The sequence below is a fragment of the Miscanthus floridulus genome, chromosome 17, assembly GCF_019320115.1.
Source record: "Miscanthus floridulus cultivar M001 chromosome 17, ASM1932011v1, whole genome shotgun sequence".
In the NCBI taxonomy this organism is placed as follows: domain Eukaryota; kingdom Viridiplantae; phylum Streptophyta; class Magnoliopsida; order Poales; family Poaceae; genus Miscanthus; species Miscanthus floridulus.
In genome coordinates, this window is record NC_089596.1 from 23,265,095 (window position 1) to 23,281,964 (window position 16,870).

The following is a 16,870-nucleotide window of genomic DNA, read 5'->3' on the forward strand; positions in this document are numbered from 1 at the left end:
TGGCCAATATTGCAAGAAAACAATCATGGGAAATATATTCAAGTAGTGCGTGCGTGTTTTTGGCCGCACGCATGCCTAGATCCACCGTTCATACACGATCAAAGGGTTCTACAGTGCTCAAGCAGGACACTGCATGGGAGGCATGGTGGTGGTGGCAGGAGCTCACAACAACCGGAATTGAAGAAGGACTAGATTTAAGGGTCGGGGGGTTTTGGGCGAGGTTAGGGTTTAGGATTTGGCGTACACCGACTGTAGAGGATTAGCTGGGGCGACAGTCCGATGATGGCAATGAGCGGTGGGCGATGGGTGGCAAGGCAAGGTAGTGGAGCGCTATCGGCTGGTGTGTGTGTGTGGTGATGGTGGGGGGCTGCGGTGGAGCAAGAAGCACCCTCGGTTGGTGGGAGGGCTGAGTGTAGGGGTGGCAGCACGGCGGTGAGGCGAGGCAAATCTTTTATAAAAAAAGAAGAAGGATAAATTGCTTGCTAATTATTCGTTTCCTTTTATATCGTGCTAGCCAATTATTTGCCAGAGGAAAGCATGGCACATTGAGAGAGGGACAAGGATCACTCACACCGAAACAACGTGGAACGAGCTGCAGTCACGGTGGGCGAACGTAGAAACCAATTGCGTCAAGAAATACTCCTGCGCGACCAAAGAAGCCAACAATTGTGCTATTGCTCTGCTTTGGAACGACGAACGGATCTCCTCCACCTTCTCCAAAAGGTCCATAGGAAGCAGCATTGGTGACAAAGGTAAGCGAGGTTATAAGGTTGTGAAGTCCAGCAAATGAACCAATTGTTCCAGAAACTTTTATGAGATACTCCGAAGGACCAAGTTGAATCTGTAAGAGAAGAAATGCAATATTATTCAACGCATAACCTGGTGTTTGTATATGGGGACCAAGGAGGTAATTACTGGGTAACATAGTAAACGCTTATGCATGCTTGGAAGCATCAATCAAGAGTTAAAAATTAAGTCTGGATTATTATTCACCGTTTCATAACCAGTCCTGTAACGGCCACCCCACGGGCCTGCACTGCGCTGCTGCCCATTATGATCAGTGTACGAAAATGCAAGTGAACCTACGATGTTGCCGCTGCAAATTGTCACGCTTTCCAGACGGTGTGGTGGCACCCGGATGTCACGAGCCCTCCCTCCGTTCCCACCAAACGGCCCAATCCTGGAAAGTAGAGCCTGAGCGCAGACCAACACCAAGAGATTAGAAAAAGGAGAAGGTGAAAGTGAGAACATGCATAAACAAACGAACACACATTATTGCAAGAGATCAGTAGTAAATCAGTACGTACATCTTCTTTCTTATTTTCTTGTCGATCCTCAGGGATCTCTTCCTCTTCATCACTTAGCATCAGTCCTTGGAAATGCCACTTCAAATCTAGAGTTGGAGGGTTGGGATTCAGGTTGGTTGCATTACGCAATGCAGCTTCTGCAGCCTCTACCTCCCAGAGCCTGGCATAGCGACAGTCAACTTCCACGTTGACAGTCTTAAGGGAGGTGAGATTCTCCAAGCCCAAATCGAAATCACCATGAATATCTTCTGTCTCTGCAACGTCAAAGCAAAGATATAGCTTCTGAAGCTTCTGCATGGCTCCCGGTCTAAACACCAGCCCCACTGCACGACTTGCAAACTTGAGGTTTCCTAGACACCGGAATGCTGTTCCATGACCAGTACTGCTCTTGATCTCCAGCCTTGTTCTGGTGGCTTTTCCCACTACCAAATCCACAGAACGAAGTATGAGAAAATCTGCAAGAATGTCGAGATCTGCCTGCTCTAGTGTCCTCACCATGATGGATAAGTCAGAGAGGGTGGAGAGCGAGGAATTTATCCACCTTGGCAGTGTGGAGAATGGGCTCAACTCTGCCCATACAGACCCTGTCCTGAGTACATCTTCAGTCCGCACACGGGGAGATGCTGCAAATCTTTGGAGGTATCTAGGGGCCCAATCTGCTCGCAACATGAAGTCCAAGGATAAATCTGGAGCAAAGATACAAAGAGCTTCGAGTTGCTTCACATTGGACAAACACTGGAGCAAACGCTTGTCACATCTCTTGTCCCATTTACGGAGTGAAATCTCTAGCACCCTCAGTTGTCTAAACTGAACCACAGTGGATGGCAGTTCTTTTATTCTGGCCTCCCTTAGGTCTAGTATCTGCAAAAACAGTAACTTTCCGATCCCTTCCGGAAGCTTAATGTAATCATGATAGTAATAATGGGATTCTTGGCTTAGCCTCAGATACCTCAAGTGAACCAAGCTTTCCACACCCCTGATGTTATGTGTGGTGCAATGTTCTAACTCCAAGACACGTAGAGCTGGAAAGATGGAGAGGGAAGGCATTGAATCAATAGCACCCGAGGATACAACGAGTGTCCTCACATGAGGCAACCTGTTGATAACCTTGGGTATGCCGTCCTTTCCCTTGCTATTTCGGAGGGATAGCCGATGTATGCTGTCTGGCTCAGATGGAAAAGATTGCCGGCCATTCAATATCGCGACGAAGCCTTCTTCAGCTGACAAGAAATTAATAAACTCAAGTACCAAATCGTGTACCTTACAAGCATGCGCCCTCCCTAAGGCATCCACATCGCTTGGTTGGATCATACTCCTATTAATAAGCTCGTTAAAGTACTTGTCTCCTAATTCATACAGGCTGAGGCTGTCACCTTGTCTTCGACGAACTAAATCTTCGGCTATCCATCTCTGTATCAAGTCATCTCTCGCAATTATGTGGTCCTCCGGAAATATGCTTAGGTACAAAAGACAAGCTCTCAGCTGTGAAGGCATATCACGGTAGCTAAGTGATAATATCAACCGCATGTCCTTCACACCACGATTATTTTCAAGTCCAGTACTGATTGAGTTGTATACACTATACCAGTGATCCTTTGTTTGTGTCGGCTTATTTGCAAATAGACTAGCTATGGTAATGATACCTAATGGCCAGCCTTCACACTTCTCTAATATTCTTTTTGATACAACCTTTAATTCGTTAGGGCATCCATCCTTGCCGAATATTTTGTGATAGAACAGTTGCTCAGAGTCACCATAAGAAAGAGGTTGCAGTTCATAAACGATGCCATCAACATCGTTGGAAGAGCAACATGATTTAGCAACATCAATCTTACGAGTTGTCGTGATTACTCTACTGCCAAGTTTGTTTTCAAAGAGAGCACAATTGATAAGTTTCCACGGTTGTTCATCCCATATATCATCAATGGCAATCAAGTACCTACAGTTTTTGCAAAAGCGTTATAATTAAGTTGGCAAAATTAACTGCTACCTACAATCAAGTCAAGTTGAAATGTGCAATGGAAAACACACTGACGATCAAGAAATTAACCATGGCTAGGAACAGTGTCACACCCGGTTTCAAGGACAAAGCCGAATGCACACCATATGTGAGCCCAGGAAATCAAATCTCACATATAGCTACAAATGAAGGGCAGTATCAAATCGTAATGCTTAATATATAGCGAACTTAGCAAAAGAGATAACCTTAGAAAGCAATCAACGGATAGACAACTCTGATCCCCGGGTGCAGACTTCACTCCACTGGATCCAAACTGACTGGTTGATCACAAGCCTAACTTCTCAAGTCTCTGACAAACTATTATCCGGCCTGAGGTGTGGGGGAAATTGCAAGAGTGAGTCCATGTCGAACTCAGCAAATATAGCAACAAGGTAGTGTATTCCATAACCACAGGATCAAGTATAATTGAATAATAAATATCTTAAACAATTGACATAAATGATCATCTTAACAAATAAAAGTCATCATCCCTTATGTAAGGGTTCCAAGGCCGCTCGTATCCGTGAGCACGGCTAGTATACCAGTTTATTAAACTCTGCAGAGGTTGTACACTTTCACTGTGAGTCGTGATTTACCCTTTCGCCCGAGGTAGCTAGTCTCTTGACCCACTTCCAAGGAAGGTCGGCAGGGTTCACTATGAAGCCTTTCAAAGGTTCGTCTAACAAGTTAGGGCCATTAGATTCACTCGGCAAACAGATGTAGTGCCCCCCTTCCCGATGGCACATTGACACGCAGCCTATACACATGGGGACAGAGGCCGCACTATACCCGATTCGTCAAGCCATTCTTACGCCAATAAAGGTAACCACTAACAAGCTAGAAAAGGTCCTCATACTGAGCTAAAGCCAGAGCCATATAGCCCTCACAGCTGTACTGTAAGTCCCGGATGATCACTTACAAGACAAGTCCTTATGTTGCTAAAAAGTCATCTTGTTTATGTTTATAGCATATTCATTAATCAAGTTTCAAGATCATGATCACAGAAAGAAAACCCAAGCTATACTTGCCTTAAACACCGATCCTTCGGTAAGCTTTAATCTTTAACGTTTTCTTCTTCTTCTTCTTGATCTCCAACTTCTTATAGATCACCAACGCAAAACTCACCGACTGGACAAGACCGAAAAGCACCACACAAGCATCCGAACAAGCATGCATAGCAAACATACTAGATTAGAACAATACACCAATCCATGAAAAGATTCGAAATCTAATCTATGCATTGCTACGATCACACACACGCGAAAGGCACACTAATTGAAGCTACGGTAAAACAGAAACATCTATCGAAGGATTTACGTTGGAAGAAAAACTATATGCTTTATCTATTTTAATGATCATACATATGCTTTAAGTCATTTCAACATTTAACACGAAAAGATAAAGAACATATAATAACTAAACGAAAGCACTTATGTTTCAAGATTAAACTAAATCACTTATAAATCAAGAGAGATTAAGGGTGACATTAATTAGATTTACAGTAATTTATAAAAGACCGAATTATATGCCTATGTTACTTTTAATTAGAAACTCAATTGCATAAGCACAAATCAAATTATTATTTACTTATAAAATTTCAAAGATGTGAAACATGATAAATTTTCCTACTAATGTGTACCTCATGATCAGCACAGTCGTAAAAGAACAAGAACGAAATTAAACTGATTGTTTTTAATTGGGAAACCATTAACTAATTATTAATGAAATTAGTATTAGGTTAATAAATTCATAATTAACTGACATGATAAACTTTACTACTACTGCGTAGAGCACAAAATTACGAAACTAATGCAACTAGAATCGCTCGAAACGAAATTAAAACGGTTAAACGGCGGAGATTAACAATAGGATGGCGAAATCCTAAATAATTACATCTCCTACCTTGGCTGTAGCTGATCGTGGCCAGCCAAATAGACTTCGACTGATCTTGGAGAAGGTGGACAGCAGACATGTCACACTTCCTACGGCAACGACGGCTTTGCCTATGTTCTTGGAAAGGCTCCGAGTGGCAGCGGCTTCCACAGCCATAAAAGGGCATCGGCATAGTTTAGTACAGATGTGTATTTAAACTATGAACTGAGGATTCACAGGGTCATGCATGATATATACATAGCTGATCGAATAAACAAGAGGCGAAGGAACTTTGCAGAATTACCATAGCTTGTTTAGCTTGGCTTCCTTCATGCATGTCCAGCTGCTACACGATATCCAGAAAACATGCCTCATGATCTTGCAAACCGGTCAGCAGGTAGCTAGGGCTTGGCTGACGGGGGCAGCAGCATCCAGACGTAAAGGCCGAAGGCCTCTGCTTTTAAAGCGGTACATGCGATGCTGTATTCTGTAGATGATCAATGTGCTCTTGAAAGGTACCGGTGAGCAGAAGGTACGCACAGATGCAATGCATATATCTGCACTTGGTAAATGAAAAGAGAACTTACGTATTTTAGTGAATATGCATGATTAACTGTCTGTATGTAGATGAGGCATGCATGTACACGTATGTCACACATGCATAAGCAGCATGCGTCAGCAGTAGTCAAAGGCATAGTGTAATTCCCAGCGAGGAAAGAAAATATGGAGATGTGCTCAAGATGATTGTACGTGTATATGTATTTTCATTGTATTTTCTGGATTTGTTTTTCTAAAGGAAAACGGCAAGAAAACAACATGTGATGTCATCAAGGCTAAATATGATGTCATGAAAGCTAAAGATGACATCCTCAAAGCTAGGAACTGGAGAGAGCATGCATGCACGGTGCAGTGCAACTATGGCCGGCGATGGAGCTAGCTTCGACCGAGTTCTATGAAAGGAACCTACATGCCTCGTTTTGCTACGGGACCAATACCGGGAGATTGAGGGGGCAAAGGAGCTTACATAGGGGTTCTCGATGGTGGTAGACTGGTAGAGTCACGTTGTACCCGCAGAGCTCGCTCGGCGGCGCGGCGGCAGCTTCCTGTGATTCATGGACTGCGGCGTGAGCAAAATAGAGAGCAAGAGGCCAAGAGAGGAGGTAAGAGCATCAGCAGCTTCGTCACCTTGACGAGGGGGCTCGGCTACGATGAGTTGCGAGCGTTGGAGAAGCGGAGGACAGCGACGATCGATGCAGCGGTGGCGGACGTGGTCTGCTCGATCGGCGAGATCCCAAAACGAGCGGCAGAGCTAGATAGCTAGGGCTAGGGGCGTCGAATCGTCGGAACATTGAATCGAGCTCGGCTGCGGTTGGCGTCGGCGAGAGGAAGAGGAGAAAAATATAATTTACTACACGAGGGATTTCCCAAACTAGGGGCTCCCCATATGGTAGTTTTGGTGTGCTTTGCCCAAGGGGTTGGTTGATATATATAGGAAGAAAAACTCCCCACATCCACGTCAACTAGCGATATGGTACTAATTGATGTTACCCCCTCCATATTTACTAATGGGCCTAAATAAACATTAAAGCCCATTAGTAAATAAATGCATGGGCCTTTAGGATTTATCAGGATTATTGCACATGGGCTTTGAGCGTTGGGATAAATGAGAGATTTATTATTTTCGGAATTAATTAATTTCATGGATAAAATAATTCTAGAAAAGTCCAGAATTGATATTTAAGCCACGAAAAATACTCCGAGACCTCGAAAAATTTGGGGAAAATTCTCAGAGACACTTTGGAACATGATGAACCCAAATAAAGTATTTGGAGCTCATAAAAATATTGTTGGGAACTTTGAACATAAAGATTAAGGTGAAGGAGGCAGGAATTAAATTCCAGAAAGAAGCTGGAAAATTCCTAGAGATAGATATTCGTCTACTAAACCTAAAAACACACACTTTTGCACATAGAAACATGAGGTGCGACCGGCATGAATGCAACAAACATGTTTCTACCTTATAATAAATTTTAAATTAATGAAAATTTTTATTTTCCTATGTTTTCATGTGCACAATAATTCACAAATAAATCATTTTAACTCTATTTTCAAAAGTGGCAAATTTTGGGGTGTTACAATTCTACCCCCCTTAAGATGAATCTCGTCCTCGAGATTCGGACGACGTCGACTAGGAGATAGAGATACTTTGTTCTTGGATTCTTCTTTACTTCCTCGTGCAGTTCCATTGTCTTAAAATATCCACCTTCCAACCAAGACTGACAAATCTCTTAATCAGAAGGAAATTCTACTACCAATCTTCAAAACATTAATGATTCCAATCAAGTTGCTTAAACTTGGAATACAATTCTTAGTCCTTGGTGTCACCCGAACCTTCTTAGCATGACTCTCCATTGCTAACGGCATCGGCCATGACTTTGCTTCTCCTAATGATAGCACTTTTCCAAGACATAATAAATATCATTCCAACGAGGATATCACAAGCTCAAGGCCAGCTTAGTGAAGATGTCCTGTAGATTCTTGTGATCCTCCTAGATGTCACTCTTATTTCCAAGAAGACACTCCATAGTGGAAAACTCCCGATAACACGTTAGGTAATTCAACCCATGCTTCCTTAGTTGACTTAATGAACAAGGTACTATATTTTTCTTCTTGCATAAGGACACATTCCACACCTTGATAAAGTGCATCCTAGTGGATATAAAGTTCTTGTCCTGATCTGGTAAAGCTAATACTTATGTTTTACTTCAACCTTTTCTTGGACTCCTTCAACACTTAGCTGAAGTTTCTTTATCCAAACTAACTTGAAAACTTCTCCAGTAGCTCTATCAAAATCTTGATGATCTTGGTTAAACCTTCCTTGGACCTTTAACCAAATCCCATTGAAACTCTAAGTTTCTCTCATATCTGTGGGTACCACCACGCTTCTGCTGCGCAAACTAGAACGTAGGACACTTCATCTTGCAAATTCTTTCACTTGGCTACCCTCCTTAAGAAAAATAAACTAGGGGACACCGAGCACAGCTTGCATATTCTTTTAGATGAGCTAACCAGTATGAAGTCATTCTGACATCCCGATGGTACTCTTGTATACGGGCAAGGACAAGAAATATGAAATTCCTCGCGAGCAGAAAAACAGCAGCACAGTAAAACAGCTGTAACTCTTACTCCGTTAATCCAATGATGTTGTATCTTATACCGTTGGAAAGCTTATAAAATTCCCCAACTTCTTTACAGAACACTTTTCCAAATTCCTCAGTTTTCTTAGTCGAAAATAGTGCACAATAGAAACTGCTCCAGATTCCAAACAGCACAGATGCATCGCCTTGTGATTTTCGTATCTCCATAACCAAAATAGCTATCAAGCTGATTCTTGCGCTCAGAGAAAGATATTGAAGTCTACTGTTGTCCAAAATTTTCTCATGATTTATGGCCATCCAAGATTAGAGAAATAAGCCGAAGAGTGCAGACTGCTCCGAAAAGATAGGATAGAGAAAACAGGAGATAAGCGAAACCCATCTACTTATTGCATTAATCCTTATGCCTTAGGCCTATAAACTAAATGAAATTATGGGAACACCCAACAAGATCATTGAAATCATTACAAAGATTCAAAACAATCATAAGCATAATGATAATTCAACAAGCAATAAAGGTGCACAACTCAATCATTGACTCAACTTGCGATACTATCGTCCTCATTGTACTAGGGGTAACAATCCTAAGACTTATCTTCATATTTCGCAAGAAGGTGATGAGGGACAGTTCTAAAAGCATATCAAATCAAGGAGTGAAGATGAGAATAAAGACTTTTAAAAAACACCAAGGTAGAGATGAATAGCAAGGATAGAGATATAGTAGAGAAGAAAATATCAAGATTTATAGAAAAAGAATTTTATAGCAATTTCAAAACCTTAAGACGGCCAATTTCTAACTAGGCTTGCGTCCTACAGTCAGCATTTCTCTGATACCACTTGTCACACCCGGTTTCAAGGACAAAGCCGAATGCACACCATATGTGAGCCCAGGAAATCAAATCTCACATATAGCTACAAATGAAGGGCAGTATCAAATCGTAATGCTTAATATATAGCGAACTTAGCAAAAGAGATAACCTTAGAAAGCAATCAACGGATAGACAACTCTGATCCCCGGGTGCAGACTTCACTCCACTGGATCCAAACTGACTGGTTGATCACAAGCCTAACTTCTCAAGTCTCTGACAAACTATTATCCGGCCTGAGGTGTGGGGGAAATTGCAAGAGTGAGTCCATGTCGAACTCAGCAAATATAGCAACAAGGTAGTGTATTCCATAACCACAGGATCAAGTATAATTGAATAATAAATATCTTAAACAATTGACATAAATGATCATCTTAACAAATAAAAGTCATCATCCCTTATGTAAGGGTTCCAAGGCCGCTCGTATCCGTGAGCACGGCTAGTATACCAGTTTATTAAACTCTGCAGAGGTTGTACACTTTCACTGTGAGTCGTGATTTACCCTTTCGCCCGAGGTAGCTAGTCTCTTGACCCACTTCCAAGGAAGGTCGGCAGGGTTCACTATGAAGCCTTTCAAAGGTTCGTCTAACAAGTTAGGGCCATTAGATTCACTCGGCAAACAGATGTAGTGCCCCCCTTCCCGATGGCACATTGACACGCAGCCTATACACATGGGGACAGAGGCCGCACTATACCCGATTCGTCAAGCCATTCTTACGCCAATAAAGGTAACCACTAACAAGCTAGAAAAGGTCCTCATACTGAGCTAAAGCCAGAGCCATATAGCCCTCACAGCTGTACTGTAAGTCCCGGATGATCACTTACAAGACAAGTCCTTATGTTGCTAAAAAGTCATCTTGTTTATGTTTATAGCATATTCATTAATCAAGTTTCAAGATCATGATCACAGAAAGAAAACCCAAGCTATACTTGCCTTAAACACCGATCCTTCGGTAAGCTTTAATCTTTAACGTTTTCTTCTTCTTCTTCTTGATCTCCAACTTCTTATAGATCACCAACGCAAAACTCACCGACTGGACAAGACCGAAAAGCACCACACAAGCATCCGAACAAGCATGCATAGCAAACATACTAGATTAGAACAATACACCAATCCATGAAAAGATTCGAAATCTAATCTATGCATTGCTACGATCACACACACGCGAAAGGCACACTAATTGAAGCTACGGTAAAACAGAAACATCTATCGAAGGATTTACGTTGGAAGAAAAACTATATGCTTTATCTATTTTAATGATCATACATATGCTTTAAGTCATTTCAACATTTAACACGAAAAGATAAAGAACATATAATAACTAAACGAAAGCACTTATGTTTCAAGATTAAACTAAATCACTTATAAATCAAGAGAGATTAAGGGTGACATTAATTAGATTTACAGTAATTTATAAAAGACCGAATTATATGCCTATGTTACTTTTAATTAGAAACTCAATTGCATAAGCACAAATCAAATTATTATTTACTTATAAAATTTCAAAGATGTGAAACATGATAAATTTTCCTACTAATGTGTACCTCATGATCAGCACAGTCGTAAAAGAACAAGAACGAAATTAAACTGATTGTTTTTAATTGGGAAACCATTAACTAATTATTAATGAAATTAGTATTAGGTTAATAAATTCATAATTAACTGACATGATAAACTTTACTACTACTGCGTAGAGCACAAAATTACGAAACTAATGCAACTAGAATCGCTCGAAACGAAATTAAAACGGTTAAACGGCGGAGATTAACAATAGGATGGCGAAATCCTAAATAATTACATCTCCTACCTTGGCTGTAGCTGATCGTGGCCAGCCAAATAGACTTCGACTGATCTTGGAGAAGGTGGACAGCAGACATGTCACACTTCCTACGGCAACGACGGCTTTGCCTATGTTCTTGGAAAGGCTCCGAGTGGCAGCGGCTTCCACAGCCATAAAAGGGCATCGGCATAGTTTAGTACAGATGTGTATTTAAACTATGAACTGAGGATTCACAGGGTCATGCATGATATATACATAGCTGATCGAATAAACAAGAGGCGAAGGAACTTTGCAGAATTACCATAGCTTGTTTAGCTTGGCTTCCTTCATGCATGTCCAGCTGCTACACGATATCCAGAAAACATGCCTCATGATCTTGCAAACCGGTCAGCAGGTAGCTAGGGCTTGGCTGACGGGGGCAGCAGCATCCAGACGTAAAGGCCGAAGGCCTCTGCTTTTAAAGCGGTACATGCGATGCTGTATTCTGTAGATGATCAATGTGCTCTTGAAAGGTACCGGTGAGCAGAAGGTACGCACAGATGCAATGCATATATCTGCACTTGGTAAATGAAAAGAGAACTTACGTATTTTAGTGAATATGCATGATTAACTGTCTGTATGTAGATGAGGCATGCATGTACACGTATGTCACACATGCATAAGCAGCATGCGTCAGCAGTAGTCAAAGGCATAGTGTAATTCCCAGCGAGGAAAGAAAATATGGAGATGTGCTCAAGATGATTGTACGTGTATATGTATTTTCATTGTATTTTCTGGATTTGTTTTTCTAAAGGAAAACGGCAAGAAAACAACATGTGATGTCATCAAGGCTAAATATGATGTCATGAAAGCTAAAGATGACATCCTCAAAGCTAGGAACTGGAGAGAGCATGCATGCACGGTGCAGTGCAACTATGGCCGGCGATGGAGCTAGCTTCGACCGAGTTCTATGAAAGGAACCTACATGCCTCGTTTTGCTACGGGACCAATACCGGGAGATTGAGGGGGCAAAGGAGCTTACATAGGGGTTCTCGATGGTGGTAGACTGGTAGAGTCACGTTGTACCCGCAGAGCTCGCTCGGCGGCGCGGCGGCAGCTTCCTGTGATTCATGGACTGCGGCGTGAGCAAAATAGAGAGCAAGAGGCCAAGAGAGGAGGTAAGAGCATCAGCAGCTTCGTCACCTTGACGAGGGGGCTCGGCTACGATGAGTTGCGAGCGTTGGAGAAGCGGAGGACAGCGACGATCGATGCAGCGGTGGCGGACGTGGTCTGCTCGATCGGCGAGATCCCAAAACGAGCGGCAGAGCTAGATAGCTAGGGCTAGGGGCGTCGAATCGTCGGAACATTGAATCGAGCTCGGCTGCGGTTGGCGTCGGCGAGAGGAAGAGGAGAAAAATATAATTTACTACACGAGGGATTTCCCAAACTAGGGGCTCCCCATATGGTAGTTTTGGTGTGCTTTGCCCAAGGGGTTGGTTGATATATATAGGAAGAAAAACTCCCCACATCCACGTCAACTAGCGATATGGTACTAATTGATGTTACCCCCTCCATATTTACTAATGGGCCTAAATAAACATTAAAGCCCATTAGTAAATAAATGCATGGGCCTTTAGGATTTATCAGGATTATTGCACATGGGCTTTGAGCGTTGGGATAAATGAGAGATTTATTATTTTCGGAATTAATTAATTTCATGGATAAAATAATTCTAGAAAAGTCCAGAATTGATATTTAAGCCACGAAAAATACTCCGAGACCTCGAAAAATTTGGGGAAAATTCTCAGAGACACTTTGGAACATGATGAACCCAAATAAAGTATTTGGAGCTCATAAAAATATTGTTGGGAACTTTGAACATAAAGATTAAGGTGAAGGAGGCAGGAATTAAATTCCAGAAAGAAGCTGGAAAATTCCTAGAGATAGATATTCGTCTACTAAACCTAAAAACACACACTTTTGCACATAGAAACATGAGGTGCGACCGGCATGAATGCAACAAACATGTTTCTACCTTATAATAAATTTTAAATTAATGAAAATTTTTATTTTCCTATGTTTTCATGTGCACAATAATTCACAAATAAATCATTTTAACTCTATTTTCAAAAGTGGCAAATTTTGGGGTGTTACAATTCTACCCCCCTTAAGATGAATCTCGTCCTCGAGATTCGGACGACGTCGACTAGGAGATAGAGATACTTTGTTCTTGGATTCTTCTTTACTTCCTCGTGCAGTTCCATTGTCTTAAAATATCCACCTTCCAACCAAGACTGACAAATCTCTTAATCAGAAGGAAATTCTACTACCAATCTTCAAAACATTAATGATTCCAATCAAGTTGCTTAAACTTGGAATACAATTCTTAGTCCTTGGTGTCACCCGAACCTTCTTAGCATGACTCTCCATTGCTAACGGCATCGGCCATGACTTTGCTTCTCCTAATGATAGCACTTTTCCAAGACATAATAAATATCATTCCAACGAGGATATCACAAGCTCAAGGCCAGCTTAGTGAAGATGTCCTGTAGATTCTTGTGATCCTCCTAGATGTCACTCTTATTTCCAAGAAGACACTCCATAGTGGAAAACTCCCGATAACACGTTAGGTAATTCAACCCATGCTTCCTTAGTTGACTTAATGAACAAGGTACTATATTTTTCTTCTTGCATAAGGACACATTCCACACCTTGATAAAGTGCATCCTAGTGGATATAAAGTTCTTGTCCTGATCTGGTAAAGCTAATACTTATGTTTTACTTCAACCTTTTCTTGGACTCCTTCAACACTTAGCTGAAGTTTCTTTATCCAAACTAACTTGAAAACTTCTCCAGTAGCTCTATCAAAATCTTGATGATCTTGGTTAAACCTTCCTTGGACCTTTAACCAAATCCCATTGAAACTCTAAGTTTCTCTCATATCTGTGGGTACCACCACGCTTCTGCTGCGCAAACTAGAACGTAGGACACTTCATCTTGCAAATTCTTTCACTTGGCTACCCTCCTTAAGAAAAATAAACTAGGGGACACCGAGCACAGCTTGCATATTCTTTTAGATGAGCTAACCAGTATGAAGTCATTCTGACATCCCGATGGTACTCTTGTATACGGGCAAGGACAAGAAATATGAAATTCCTCGCGAGCAGAAAAACAGCAGCACAGTAAAACAGCTGTAACTCTTACTCCGTTAATCCAATGATGTTGTATCTTATACCGTTGGAAAGCTTATAAAATTCCCCAACTTCTTTACAGAACACTTTTCCAAATTCCTCAGTTTTCTTAGTCGAAAATAGTGCACAATAGAAACTGCTCCAGATTCCAAACAGCACAGATGCATCGCCTTGTGATTTTCGTATCTCCATAACCAAAATAGCTATCAAGCTGATTCTTGCGCTCAGAGAAAGATATTGAAGTCTACTGTTGTCCAAAATTTTCTCATGATTTATGGCCATCCAAGATTAGAGAAATAAGCCGAAGAGTGCAGACTGCTCCGAAAAGATAGGATAGAGAAAACAGGAGATAAGCGAAACCCATCTACTTATTGCATTAATCCTTATGCCTTAGGCCTATAAACTAAATGAAATTATGGGAACACCCAACAAGATCATTGAAATCATTACAAAGATTCAAAACAATCATAAGCATAATGATAATTCAACAAGCAATAAAGGTGCACAACTCAATCATTGACTCAACTTGCGATACTATCGTCCTCATTGTACTAGGGGTAACAATCCTAAGACTTATCTTCATATTTCGCAAGAAGGTGATGAGGGACAGTTCTAAAAGCATATCAAATCAAGGAGTGAAGATGAGAATAAAGACTTTTAAAAACACCAAGGTAGAGATGAATAGCAAGGATAGAGATATAGTAGAGAAGAAAATATCAAGATTTATAGAAAAAGAATTTTATAGCAATTTCAAAACCTTAAGACGGCCAATTTCTAACTAGGCTTGCGTCCTACAGTCAGCATTTCTCTGATACCACTTGTCACACCCGGTTTCAAGGACAAAGCCGAATGCACACCATATGTGAGCCCAGGAAATCAAATCTCACATATAGCTACAAATGAAGGGCAGTATCAAATCGTAATGCTTAATATATAGCGAACTTAGCAAAAGAGATAACCTTAGAAAGCAATCAACGGATAGACAACTCTGATCCCCGGGTGCAGACTTCACTCCACTGGATCCAAACTGACTGGTTGATCACAAGCCTAACTTCTCAAGTCTCTGACAAACTATTATCCGGCCTGAGGTGTGGGGGAAATTGCAAGAGTGAGTCCATGTCGAACTCAGCAAATATAGCAACAAGGTAGTGTATTCCATAACCACAGGATCAAGTATAATTGAATAATAAATATCTTAAACAATTGACATAAATGATCATCTTAACAAATAAAAGTCATCATCCCTTATGTAAGGGTTCCAAGGCCGCTCGTATCCGTGAGCACGGCTAGTATACCAGTTTATTAAACTCTGCAGAGGTTGTACACTTTCACTGTGAGTCGTGATTTACCCTTTCGCCCGAGGTAGCTAGTCTCTTGACCCACTTCCAAGGAAGGTCGGCAGGGTTCACTATGAAGCCTTTCAAAGGTTCGTCTAACAAGTTAGGGCCATTAGATTCACTCGGCAAACAGATGTAGTGCCCCCCTTCCCGATGGCACATTGACACGCAGCCTATACACATGGGGACAGAGGCCGCACTATACCCGATTCGTCAAGCCATTCTTACGCCAATAAAGGTAACCACTAACAAGCTAGAAAAGGTCCTCATACTGAGCTAAAGCCAGAGCCATATAGCCCTCACAGCTGTACTGTAAGTCCCGGATGATCACTTACAAGACAAGTCCTTATGTTGCTAAAAAGTCATCTTGTTTATGTTTATAGCATATTCATTAATCAAGTTTCAAGATCATGATCACAGAAAGAAAACCCAAGCTATACTTGCCTTAAACACCGATCCTTCGGTAAGCTTTAATCTTTAACGTTTTCTTCTTCTTCTTCTTGATCTCCAACTTCTTATAGATCACCAACGCAAAACTCACCGACTGGACAAGACCGAAAAGCACCACACAAGCATCCGAACAAGCATGCATAGCAAACATACTAGATTAGAACAATACACCAATCCATGAAAAGATTCGAAATCTAATCTATGCATTGCTACGATCACACACACGCGAAAGGCACACTAATTGAAGCTACGGTAAAACAGAAACATCTATCGAAGGATTTACGTTGGAAGAAAAACTATATGCTTTATCTATTTTAATGATCATACATATGCTTTAAGTCATTTCAACATTTAACACGAAAAGATAAAGAACATATAATAACTAAACGAAAGCACTTATGTTTCAAGATTAAACTAAATCACTTATAAATCAAGAGAGATTAAGGGTGACATTAATTAGATTTACAGTAATTTATAAAAGACCGAATTATATGCCTATGTTACTTTTAATTAGAAACTCAATTGCATAAGCACAAATCAAATTATTATTTACTTATAAAATTTCAAAGATGTGAAACATGATAAATTTTCCTACTAATGTGTACCTCATGATCAGCACAGTCGTAAAAGAACAAGAACGAAATTAAACTGATTGTTTTTAATTGGGAAACCATTAACTAATTATTAATGAAATTAGTATTAGGTTAATAAATTCATAATTAACTGACATGATAAACTTTACTACTACTGCGTAGAGCACAAAATTACGAAACTAATGCAACTAGAATCGCTCGAAACGAAATTAAAACGGTTAAACGGCGGAGATTAACAATAGGATGGCGAAATCCTAAATAATTACATCTCCTACCTTGGCTGTAGCTGATCGTGGCCAGCCAAATAGACTTCGACTGATCTTGGAGAAGGTGGACAGCA

The 16,870-nt window shown here is 40.9% G+C and overlaps 1 protein-coding gene across 1 annotated transcript in view; it reads right to left on the reverse strand.

The window, feature by feature from the left end:
* Window positions 1–598: 598 nt before the first annotated feature.
* Window positions 599–16,870, reverse strand: part of LOC136515413 (disease resistance protein RGA5-like) — a 28,134-nt gene continuing 11,862 nt past the window's right edge. The window contains exons 3-5 of the mRNA XM_066509005.1: window positions 1,308–3,246; window positions 994–1,194; window positions 599–841 (exon numbers count right to left, since the gene is read on the reverse strand). Coding sequence (XP_066365102.1) covers window positions 599–841; window positions 994–1,194; window positions 1,308–3,246 — 2,383 coding nt within the window. The remainder of the gene's footprint in view (window positions 842–993; window positions 1,195–1,307; window positions 3,247–16,870) is intronic.